Here is a 12945-nt window from a genome sequence, read left to right as displayed (position 1 = left end):
CAGCACCTGGCGAGAAGCAGGAGCCACGTGTGGGGTTTGTTCAAGGTCACAGTGAGGGGCCTTGAACAAACTGGACGGATTGCGTTCACAGAAATACTCCTCTCATGCCCTGGCAGCACCAAAATCTGATGGCCTTTAGGGGTTTTGGACACTTTATTAGGTACCTGAGCAGACTGGTCGAGCTGCCGGTCTGAGACCTGTCACTCTCTCTGACAGATACAATCGCCTTCCATGTCTTCCCGCTGAGCTCGCTCGGTGTGACGCCTTGCCGGAAATAAACTGCTCGATCCTCGCAGCCGATTCCCCAGACCTAGGGGAGAAAGGGGCCTTGATGGGAATGTCTGTGTGTCCTAAGGGGATGAATGGCATGGAAAGCAGATGGGCATCAACTACAACAGGGGAGTGAGAAGAGGGCAGTTGAGGGCAAGAGTCTTTCCTGAATCAGGGGTTTTCTTTGGGTTCGTCTCTAGTGCTGGTATTTTAGGTGCAGTGCATCACTCCTGTGTATGGTTGATTGCGGGATGGGGGGTTTTGTACAAGTGTATCAGATGAAAGGTAGGTTTGCTGAATGTTCTCGCAATGTACTTCGTGGCTTTTGGCAGTTCAGGCAATTGGGCCCCTTGTTGGACTGAACATCCCGGCGTCCCCCGAGTGTATTACGACCGCAAAGCTGAACATGATCATACGGAAGGAGTCTAAACATGCTCATGTGTTCACACAATTGGTGTTCCACTGCCTTACCTGGTCATTTAAGCCTACGTTTACCATCATCATTTCGCCAACCATTTCAATCCAGCTGGTGCCACATGGATTGTACGAGTTCACACCTCTTCTGAACCACACCTGTCACAAGTTAAAATCCAAGTTTTGAACTACTGTACTAGCAGGGAGACAGTTAAATGGTTAAAGCCGTGGCTGGGTGTCAGGGCTCCTGCGTCTCATTCTCAGTTCTGCCATTGCCACGTGGCCTTGAGCAACCAATAATATTTCAGCAGTGGCTTTGGTCTGAGGCTTCCAAAGCATCTACAAGACTGAGGCATTGAGACATTAAGAGACTTGCCTAAGGTGATACAGCAAGTCAGTGACAGAGTGGGGAATAGAACTCCAAACTTCCAAGGCTGCACTTTCACCTCCCTCGAGGCAGCACAGCATACACTGGCACACACCTCAGAGATGGCAGTTATCCAGAATAGCTTTGACAATCCTAGCCTGAAAAGGGACCTAAGAGAGTTAGGTGCCTAAAATCCTATTGGCAGCTGGGTTCCTAACCCGTTAGGTTCCTTTCAAAATACTAGCTAACTCTTTCAAAAGTTCCTAATACACGATGTTAACTTCAATATTAAAGAGCTGCTCTAGGAATGAGGGAGAAGGATCCAATTCTCATTTGCACTATGACCCCTTTACACCATTCTGGCAGTGCAAACAGGCCTTACGGTGGGAGGAAATGTAACGCACACCCACTTTAAGGCCCCTTACAGTGCCAGGATGGTGTAAATGGGAGGCAGTTCCATAGTTTCTGTAAGGAGAACTTCTCTCAGAAGTTAGAGAGCAAACAGCTGACAAGCATGAGCCAGCCAGTTCCCCATCTCGTCCCCTGAGAATGAGAGTTTCTTTGGTGCATGGGAAAATTCGTTCTTTTATATCTCAACTGTAACTAGTGCTTCTGCCTCCAAGTCACTTCCCCAAGCTTTTCAAGGGCTTTAGACATTTTATTATATTAAATCCAACAGAATAGCCTGTGTTTACTTTGGAAGTTGTTTGTTAAATTAGTGGTTGGATTGTTTAAAAAAATCAAAACATACCATGTATTTAATCTCCTAATAGATTAGCTTGGTTCTATCTCATTCTTTACCAAATAAAAAACATCTAAAAGGTTGTCTACAGGGGAAAATTTTCCAGTTACATTGGTATAGCTATAGAAGTTTAAATATACCAATATAACTGTGTGTGAACGTTCTGATTCCAGAAAAAGACCAACTTCTTGCGTCTTAATTTAAACCACTTCCAAAGCAACATAAACTAAACTGGAAAAAGGACACTCACATTGGACTAAGAGTGCTTACACAGGGAGCTATACTACAGAGCTTTAAATTCACCCCCTATATTACACCGGTATCATGTCCCTGTGTAAACAAGCCTTAAGCTATACATGCTATTGATACTAATAAGGGACCTCATGTTTGTTATTTAACTTCAATAAAGTTATCAATAAACCCTGGAAACTACTAATTCGCAGTAACAACCTGGGATAATTACACTCTGTTAGTGCTTAGAATCAGTGATTTTTCCCCCCAAGTACAGCAGATATTTGTTATTAATCAGCCATGTAGTATAATGTAGGTAAAGGGGGTATATTGTCATCAGAACAATAGACTATCTGGGATGTTGCACAGAGACTTGAAGTTGTAAACACAATGAGCAAACACATGCACATACATGAGCATCCTAGGTAAGAAGCCAAGATTGAACCATAATTTTTGTTTTGTTTTGTTATAAAGTATAAAGCAGGGACTGAATATTATCTTGTTCCCATAGGTGGAATTTGCTATATTCTGTCCTGGATCAGTAACAGAGAGCACTGCTAGATTGAGGGATTGGTGACCTTTAGAAGGTCAACTATTTTACTAATCACCAGGTGTAGAAATACACAGTAGACTTTGTCACCCAGGGCTAGAGACTAATGCTTTAACTATTCTGACTACCGAACTTGCCTATTTCATAGTGTGCTGGGGCTATAAACTCTTTGGTGAAAAGGCATTTTGGTTTTGGGACTGGTACATATTTCTGACCTTTGAATCAGCACCAGTGATCATCAGCTAGAAATGATCAAGATGCCTGTGTGAAATAAGCAGTTTTCACTCTTTCCAGGGGGCTGAAACACCATAGCGGGGGAAATGGCTGTACATCTCTCATTCTAGGCCCTTCTGTATTCTTCACTGCGAATTCTACACCGTGCCTTGCTCCTTGCCACCAGTTTCTTTTCATATCCCCATTATCGCTACATGCCACTCTACTGGCTACATTCAGATGTAATACACGACAACCACCACTGAGCAGCTGTAAAGGAGCCCCAGCATAGGGTTGTGAAACTTCCTCTTACACTCATTTGCTGCTACTTGACTTGAGTTTGGCCCATTGTCTATAGCATTATCCCAAACTGACAGCAGCGTGCTGTCGAGCTGGAACCCATTTCTGTTCTGGAAGAGTGGCTTAGCAGCCTTCTCGTAGACACCCCACACCCCTATGCCTCTTGGCGGTTCAGTCACTAAGAGCCATAGAGCACCCCTGCAATTTTGGGGCACTGGAACTTACCCAGCAAAGGGGGCAAGAGATCCCAAATCCCTGACATTTCATAAGCTTGCACAGAAGAGCAACATACTGTAAACATACAGAGAAGAGAACCAGAAATGTAGCTCAAGGCCTCTTACTTTTCTGTCTTTAGTAACCGCCCACACCACGTTTACACCCACAGAGACGTGCAGGATCCCATTTTCAGAGCTTGGGGGCTCCACAATTGTCCAAGAAATTCCTGCCAAATAAACAAAACAAAGAGTCACTGTTCATTAGACTCTCGTTAAGTTCTCTACAAATCAAAGCAACTTCCCTGCATGGCATGACAGGTTTTACCTTGAGGGTTATTTCTATCAATCCCTTCTCTCACAATAGCTTGCCCCTCCCAAAGTGTTGCCCACAGGAGGTCATATGGTCCACAGCTGATCTGTACTGCTTCTCCAGGGGTGGCTATTAAGGACCACGAGGAGCCTTCTGGATTGTGGTGGCAAACGTCTTCTCTATACCATACCTAGGACAGACACAAAAGCCTTAGAAAAATGCCACCCTAATAAAAACAATCAGAACCTTTTGGGCAAACATATGGGCAGCCTGACAGAAAGGAGAGAACCATTCTTCTCTAGCCAAGGCTCCTTTTATAGCATTCGAACTCTCACCTTTAAGTGGCATTAGTTGAGTAGATTATACAACTGCAGACCACTTCCCTGTATATCAAGGGAGGAGGCTTTTCTATAGACTAGGTTTTATGATGCAAGCCAATTTGGACGGGCCCATGATCTCTTGCCACATGATCTGTATGTATTTCAACATTCTGAGCAGTTAAATATGATTCAAGGCACGTTAAATAAACTTAGCACCATTGAACTGTATGCCAAGAATCCGTCTTCCTTAGGAAAATACAGAGCATTCACACACCCAGGTTACTGCTGTAGATAAAAAGTCATGACCTGGCATTAACTGTAATGAGCTATCCATTTAGACAGACACCATTTGTATAAGGGCCAATACCTCACCACTTTCATAACTTTTGATGGTGTCCAGCCCAACATTTACACGCAGCAGAGAGAACATGCCACTTTAAGGGTTTTGTACTTGCCAGTCCTGGTCTTTCACACATGTGTTTCTCCACCTTATGTTTGAGAGAGCTTGGTGGGAAGGTTCAATATGGGGAGAGCCCAGAGCATTCTTAGGTTGATATGCTCTCTTTGTGGAGGACAATGAGCACTACAGTCCCACATTTATTAACAACATTTTGCTTTGGCAGGACTTCCACTTGGGGAACCCAAAGCACTTTAATGTTAATTAAATAAGCCTGTAAGGCAGGGAGCTATAATTTCCACATGGGGAAACTGAGACACAGGGAGATTTTTTTTTAAAGTGACTTGCCCAATGCTACACAGCCAGCCAGTGGCAAAATGCGAGTAGACCCTAGGAGTGAGTATTTGTTATAGCCACTAGACTACACTCTTTCAAACATCTCAAGTTACTTCTAGACCTGTTAAGACACAAGCCAGGGATAGACGATGGCTAGGAAGATGACAGCTAAGACATGTGCCTAAGAGTGAAGGATGGAAATCCTTACAGCATGGGGAAGGATAAGAAAGACTTCATCGTGGGCCTAAGAAAACGATGTGAGATGCATACTTTTTTTTTAGCATTTAGTATTATACATATAAAGTAAAACCTTGCCAGGGCTGGATTCCAAGACTACCCTACTCAGCTCAGCTCAGCTGAACTTTTCCCTTTCCCTATTCAACGCAAAAAAAGGTTAAACAAAATTGGATCCTTTCTATGGGTTCATTTTTCCACACCGAAGAAGCACTCACCCATGACACAGCACCTCTAAACTCTCCCTCTCTATTTTGATATAAAGCAGCATCAATCAACAGCCTATCACAGAAAGGGTTTTATTTCCATGTTCCCTGTCAGCCATGTCAAACAGCAAATATCCTGACCAGCGTATGAAGGCAATGCTTTAGCTTGCAGAACGTCTGTCTGGGCTTAAACACTGAGATTCACAGCCACCTAGTCAATTGTGATCTGGCCTTCAAATATCTCTCCCCATCCCCGCAACCTCATAATCAGAAGCAAGCTTCCCACAGATCAGGACCCACCACCTCAAAGTGGTACCAGACCCTTACCATAACAACATATGCAAAACCTGCAGGTATATCTCCACTGCTACGATGATAAATACCTACCTGCAACACACCTTCCAAGACGCATGGGTCCTTCACGTCTGTCATATGTGGTGTACCCCATCCAATGCACTAAATGGCCCAATAACAACTAGATGGGTAAAACCAAACAATCACTATGCTCTCAAATGAACTCTCACAGAAAAATGATAAAAGAAAAAAAACACCAAACACCAGCAAAGGGCGAACATTTTTCACAAAATGATCACTCCATATCTGACCTCTCAGTCCTCGTCCTCAATGGAAACCTGCACAACACCTTCAAAAGACGAATCTGGGGGCTCAAATTCATAACTTGCTAGACACTAAAAATCATGGTCTTAAAAAAAGACACTGGATTTATGCCCCAGTACAACAACCTGTAATCCACTAGCATCCTCTTTTTGTCTAATGACAGAGGTTTTAATGGGCCACTTCACCTTGAATGGTCTCTTAGAATATGTGTTAACTACTTATGCTAAACTCTCTGTTCCACCTTGTATTTAGTTGTGACACCCAGAGTACCTTTCCCAGCCCTGAAGAGCTCTGTGTAGCTCCAAAGCTTGTCTATCTCACCAACAGAAGTTAGTCCAATAAAAGATATTACCTCACCCACTTTGTCTCTCTAATACCCTGGGACCAACATGGCTACAAAACCACTGCAGATAAGGAATACACACAAAAAGAGAGTTATACCCTTCCTTGTAAGGACACCGCCCAGACCGATAACCGGCCCATGGGCTCGTCAGTGATTTCCCATCCTCCAATGGAGAGATCGTTGAAAGGATCTGGCAACTGTTTAGGATCATCATGGGATGTTATCTAAAGCAAAGAGAGTGAGAAAAATTTAGAGAGGGGAAGTAGAAGGAGACCTGACCCCACATATACCTGCTGGCTATTTGGTGCACTGGGATAGGAGGGGCTTATCTCATTTTCTAGCAGACAAATCTTTGCATCACAAAGCCACCACCCAGATGCCAAATGGCTAGGCATGGAGGATGGACTCCCTCTCTCACTCATGGCTGCTCCTTCAGACAGGGTGGGGCCACATTTGTGGAGCAGCATGGAAGAAGCCTGCACTCTTGCTGCTGGGGCTATAACTGTTCTTATGTAAAGCACATACTTTTGCTCCCACACCTGTCAATCCAGCATCTTGCACAAGCATTACAGTCACTAAAATAAATCATCTATGTTTTTGCATGTGCTCTCATTAGTGCATGCAAACAGCAATCACATGTGCCTGTAGGGCAGACAGATAGTGGACTGACACCAGGAAAAATCATACTGAAAATGGAGCATGTTTTTTCATCACGTAGCATTAGCTGCCTGTGGACAAGTGATCAGAATTCCTCTCCCTGCCTATGCCTCTATACACAAGATTGTAAATCAACACATGACAAAGATCTGAGGGCTGGGCTGAAGCTCTTTATGTTAGAAACGAAAAAAAATTCAAAGCTATGGTGGAAATTTTGAAAGGCACCTAAAATAAATCCCACTGAATTTCAATGGGATTTGGGCACCTAATTTCCTTATGCTCCTTTGAAAAATTCCAGCCTTGAATTTGTAAGAGGTGAGAGAGGTGCTAGATCGGCAGCTGCAGAGTCCAAGGTCCTGTCTTTGCAGACAGCACAAACCGCAGTGACAGCAGTGCAAACTTCCCCACTCTCATGCCATCACTTCTTTCATATACCACTTGAGCTAATAAATAAAACAAACAAACACAGAAAGAGACCTTTGCCCAAGTGTCTCGTGATTTGTATCTCCTGTATCTGATCCACCTCCTACGTCGGACACAGGAATTCCATTTCTTATCCTTTGCGTAGGTAGCTGGGAAGTCAATGGCATACGTCCAACCCTAAAAACAGAGAGTTCCTTTCATAAAGGTTGGGAGCAGATGGCTACATTAAATAACTCAGAACAATTCTTCACAAGGATCACTCCTACAAACATAATACAAATTACTTTGCATATGCATAGGGGCTTTTATCTCCTAACTCTATAGACATTAATGAACTACATCTCAACTCCTCTGCGCAATACATACAGGACAAATAAGATATAGAAAAGCATTTCATTTTTATTATAATAAAGATGTTATAGTAAATAACAGCATCCAATAGCTAATTTCAGGGCTGGATACAAAGCCTGTTGAAGTTAACAGAAAGACTCCCTTTGGTTTCAATAGCCCTAGGAAAAGATGCCTCCAGCACTATACTATAGCGATCTCCATTCCCAGCAAGAAGCAGCTGTGGGAAGATGGGAGATGCCTTTACTTTTACAGAGTGGATTCCCAGAATGGATCTCTTGCCGGTATTGTTCACCTACCCCTTTCTCTGTTGGTTCCCCTCCAATATTTTCATCCACGTACCAGTCAGACTCCCACTCCCAGTGCGGTGATGGCAGCGTGAAACTGTCAAGCTGCTGATGTTTTAGCCCGCTCACATCACTCCATTGCCAGCGATCACTGGGCATTAATTTCTCACAAAAGCCACCAACCGGATTCCAACGCTGCCAGAAGGGAGAAAAATTGCACAGGTCAGGTCGGTAAGGTCATGTAACCTTGTTAGGTCACAGATGGGGCCTTGGGGATGTTCAGATGTTCCACACCTCAAGAGAAAAGATCCACTGGGGAAACAAGAAGGCATCCAAACACTGGCTACCGGCTAATATCATCTTTGGAAGGAGCATCCTTCAGATACCAGCTACTGGCTCACATTAATGCCAATGCTAAGGAGGACAAGGTGGGTGAGGTCATTTCTTTTACTGGACCAACTTCTGTTGGTCAGAGAGACAAGCTTTCGAGCTTACATAGAGCTCTTCTTCAGGCTTGTCTTTCTCACCTTCAGAAATTGGTCCAATAAAAGATATTACCTCACCCACCTTGTCTGTCTAATATCCTGGGACTGACATGGCTATAACTAGACTGCATAATGCTAAGGGGGAAAGTTACTTCATTTTAACAAACATGTGGTGGGTGTCATTCTAATTGATGACATTCAATTGTTCACTCTATTACCAAAGATCATGGAATAATAAACAATAAGACACACCATCAAGTGTTCCCATTCATATACTAGAAAGCATTATTGATTGCGGGACTGTCTGCAGCATTTCATTTCTAGTGTACTGGTCCAAGTTCAGCCCAGGGTGGTAGCCAATGAAAGCCACCACATCAGACAGCTATCAAGTGACCAGTGGCCATGGATTTAGGGGCCGTAGTCCAATTCCTAATGGAAAGGTGACTCAGGGTATGTCTATACTTCAATTAAAAACCCGCAGCTGGACCATGCCAGCTGACTCGGGCTAAGGGGCTGTTTAACTGTGGTGTAGATGTTTGGGCTCGGGCTGGAGCCTGAGCTCTGGGACCATCCCATCTTGCAGAGTCCTAGCACCTGGGCTCCAGCCCGAGCCCAAACATCTACACCACAGTTAGACAGCCCCTTAGCCCGAGTCAGCTGGCACGGTCCAGCTGCGGGTTTTTAATTGAAGTATAGACATACCCTAAGGCTCTGTCTACCCTAGAAAGGGTTTGCCAGTATTCCTATACCAGTAAACCCTCCTAGAGGAGATACAGCTAATACCAGCAAAAGAATTGCTGTTATAGCTTACACCAGTTCCCCTAATGAAATAAACCAGTGATTTTCAAACTTTTTTCATCTGCAGACGCCAAAAAAATTTCAAATGGAGGTGCGGACCCCTTTGGAAATTCCACCTGCGATCCCCTACCATAGATGTCTTAGACTGAACTGAACAGAATTCAACTATAAATGTTGCATGGGCTTGGCACAGCATTCGATGCAGCATAAGAAAGGGCACTAAACTGTGGGTTTCTATGGTAACGACAAAATTCCAGGTTTTGACTTGTAGGTGGGGACATTCACATACTTTTGATTGATCCTTAGAGGTGTCCCCCCAGGTTAAGTATCAGAGGGGTAGCCGTGTTAGTCTGAATCTGTAAAAAGCAACAGAGGGTCCTGTGGCACCTTTAAGACTAACAGAAGTATTGGGAGCATAAGCTTTCGTGGGTAAGAACCTCATTTCTTCAGATGCAAGACATCTGAAGAAGTGAGGTTCACTTGCATCTGAAGAAGTGAGGTTCTTACCCACGAAAGCTTATGCTCCCAATACTTCTGTTAGTCTTAAAGGTGCCACAGGACCCTCTGTTGCCTTTCCCCCAGGTTAGAAGCTGACCTGCCACGTTGCTCTCTACACTGTATGACTTTGGTTTCCAATGCTGTCAAACCTGCCCAAGTTCACTTACATAATAACAACAACATTTTTATAGGACCACACACAGCCCAGTGCTTAAAAAAAAAAAAACAAAAAAAACCCCACAACGAAGAACCTTAATCAAATAAAATTGCCATGAAGTTTTACCCAACTAGCTCTCCCTCAGTCACATTGGTCTAGTCCACAGCCACTCCCTTGTCTGGTGTAAGACCTCTTATGTGCAAAGATCGTAAATGATTCAAGATGTTTCAATATTGGTTATACTGTATACAATATTATTAGGCTAAACTTCTTTGCTGTTTATCCACTATTCAAGGTCTGATAGCTATGACTTTTTTAGTTTGTTCCCACAGAAAAGCTTCACATCTCCGATTTCTATTTTTCATGCTTTAGACCAAACAAAGGGAAGAATTTACAATTTACAACCCAGATAACTCATATTTAACGAAGATCATTTAAAATGTTTTCATAAAAGGAGGAATGTTCTAAAAACACAATGCATAATTATATCAATGTTAGACAAAATATAAAAAGGTCAGGAAAATATGCCTTCCCCTGCTTAAATAAAAACACAGCACTCTATACTACATTTATCTAGTGATCCCTTAGAAAGCAAGAGAAACAAGAAAAAAAAAATCCTTTGATCGTAGGTCTAGAATGACTTTACCAAATACATGAGAGGTGGGTTTTGGGGAGGGGTGTGTTTCATGTTTTTTGTTTTTTGTTTTTTTAAAAGAAAAGCAATTTATGAATGCATTCTGTTGAAGCATGTGTTACAGAGAAGCCCCATAGAATGTGACAATGACATTTCTACAGGTTTTTTTTAAAAGACATAGTAGATTTTAATGGGAAATTGTACCTGGGGAATTTTTTTAAACCTTTTCTAAATAACTCTATAGGCTTTGTTGCTGTTAAGTTCCATGTGACTTTTTCCTAAGGGAACAGGTATTGCTAACTGATGGAAGCAAAACATCAGACTTAGAGACTGAATGACCCCAACTGAGATGACTGGTGCTCAAGAGGACGCTATTTGCAAGGGGAAGAAAGAGGAAGGATTTAGGGGGACATTTAGGATCTGCTCTTCAGAAATACGCGGCAGGGATTAAAATAAATGAATAAATAAATAAATACAATCCCTGAATGCTCGGGATGGTTCACAGTACCCAGAGAAGGGAGAACTCCACCCGAAGCTAGGAATTCCTTCCCTAGCTGCCACATTCACTTTGAACCCCAAATATGAGGTTTCTCTTGTCTGCTCTTACATTTACACATTACACAACAAACAACCTTACTACTGGACAACAGATCAGTCTGGACAAGTAACCACATTTCTCACTGCCAGCCCTCTCTGAAGACCACATGGCAAGTTTGACAGATGTGCTCATGAATTTACATACCTGATTCTCATAAGTTTCTTCCTGGTATCTGATTGGAACATCACTTGAGAATACGTAGGCATATACCTGGTGATCACAAGCTATTCCCCAGCAGCACTGTTTCACAGCAGAGAGTCGTTTGAATTCCAGCTGTCTGTCTTTACAGAGCTCCCAGTACTGGCCAGCTGTAGAAAGAGTGTAAACCCTCCCAAAGATATCAACTGCCCACAAGAGGGAGTTAGGCATAGCCATAGCTGAAAGGCAAAGAAAGAGGTATTAATGTAGAGGCTAATTTTTAAGAGGTGGGTTCAAACCCCACTCCCAGCCCAAACAGACCCAGAAACTGAACTGAATAATGTGAGCCCCTCTCCAATGATACTAAACTTGAGAACAAAGGATGATATTTTCAAAGGAGCTTAGGGGATTCATCCATCCAAATCCCATCGCCTTTTAATGAGAGTTGGGTACCTAACTACCTTAGGCTCCTTTGGAAATCCCAGCCCAGGGGATACCAACTGGAATCTACATTGCAAACCCTTCCAATACAATTAGCAGCAACAATCTCAGGCTAAGAAGAGAAGCCAAAGGTTGAATGGATACATGGGGCCTGAACTGCTCTCACCCCAGAAGAGGGACCTCCAGGACTGGGCTAAGGCACATTGACTAAGCAGCATGGTGGAGCTTGTGTTGCTAGTGCTCTCTGGCTAAAGAGAAGATTTCACTCTCCTGAGCTTTATGCACTCAGTGTCCAGGACCCCACAAAGTCACAGGAACTCCTCATCAATCTCCTCCTGGCACTGGCCGAGATGGACTCCATCAATCCAGGAAGAGGAAGCTAGACGGGGAAATTCTCTGCAACTGTGTTGCTTACTTTCAGTCCCTACTTGTCTCTAGGCAGAGTTCCTCTGGAGCCTCCATGGAGCAGTAGGGGCTGTCCAGGGGTCTCTGCTGGGTGATCCAGAGTTCCCTCATAGAATCATAGAAGTGTAGGACTGGAAGGGACCTCAAGAGGTCATCTAGTCCAGTCCCCTGCATTTTGAACCTCTGACCACCCCTCCCCAAAATCCTGGTTGATCATTTGCTGTCCCACAGACTCTTGTTTCCTGGGCTCTGTGGCCCCTCTCTCAATTGAGGAGGCAGGCCTTTTGTCCTTGTAATGGATACTGGTCCTTTAAGGCCAAATAATGTAGTTACCCTGTTCCAGGGAAGAAAAATGAAGCCATCACTGGAAGAGAGGAAAATGATCCCGAGAGCAGTTAGTGTTGGAGAGAGGGAAGGTCTAGAGCTATCCCAGAAGACTGTTTCTTTAAGGGCCTGTGACCAGGAGCTTTGTAGAGTGAGTGGCTCCAGTGGCTCCTAGCCAACACAGACAGGTGTTTGGGATTATTACACTCATCTGGGAGAAGCAAGAGACTGATTAGTTGACTGGGTGGGAAACTCAAAAGAGGATCCAAACCCAGGTGTGGGCTGTGAATACCTAAACCTGAGCAGAGAGCCTACAGGCCAGGACTGAAAACAGTCCCAAGAAAGGACTGAGAGACCCTGAACCTGAGGGGTGAGCAGAAAGGAGCCCTTTTGAGAAGCTGAATGACATTTAATAAGTTAGACTCCAGGTCAGGAGAATATTGTTTCAAAGGCTATGGTTGTGACTGGATTATTCTGTGAATTTGGAGGGAAACTGAGGCAGGGTGCCCAGTAGACCTCCCCAGGCCATGGGCAGGGTGTCCTGGGATGGCACCTGTTTGCAGTCCTACATGGAATTCAAACAGGCCAGCACTAAGTTTGTTTCAAGAAGAATAAAGACTTCTTTCTGTGGGCATGTTGCATCTCCCACCCCTGGAGAAACAGTGGAGAGAGCTCAGAGCCACTAG

The 12945-nt window shown here is 43.8% G+C and overlaps 1 protein-coding gene across 1 annotated transcript in view; it reads right to left on the bottom strand.

Moving 5' to 3' along the window:
* TECPR1 (tectonin beta-propeller repeat containing 1) overlaps positions 1-11326 on the bottom strand; it is a 29864-nt gene extending 18538 nt beyond the window's left edge. The window contains exons 1-8 of the mRNA XM_065412432.1: positions 11096-11326; positions 7794-7976; positions 7201-7323; positions 6165-6290; positions 3628-3802; positions 3429-3529; positions 742-843; positions 165-310 (exon numbers count right to left, since the gene is read on the bottom strand). Of these exons, the coding sequence (XP_065268504.1) occupies positions 165-310; positions 742-843; positions 3429-3529; positions 3628-3802; positions 6165-6290; positions 7201-7323; positions 7794-7976; positions 11096-11326 (1187 nt within the window). The remainder of the gene's footprint in view (positions 1-164; positions 311-741; positions 844-3428; positions 3530-3627; positions 3803-6164; positions 6291-7200; positions 7324-7793; positions 7977-11095) is intronic.
* Positions 11327-12945: the final 1619 nt, after the last annotated feature.

Source organism: Emys orbicularis, chromosome 10, assembly GCF_028017835.1.
Source record: "Emys orbicularis isolate rEmyOrb1 chromosome 10, rEmyOrb1.hap1, whole genome shotgun sequence".
NCBI lineage: Eukaryota > Metazoa > Chordata > Testudines > Emydidae > Emys > Emys orbicularis.
Note: the sequence above shows the minus strand (reverse complement) of the source record. Positions and strands in the feature narration are given on the sequence as shown.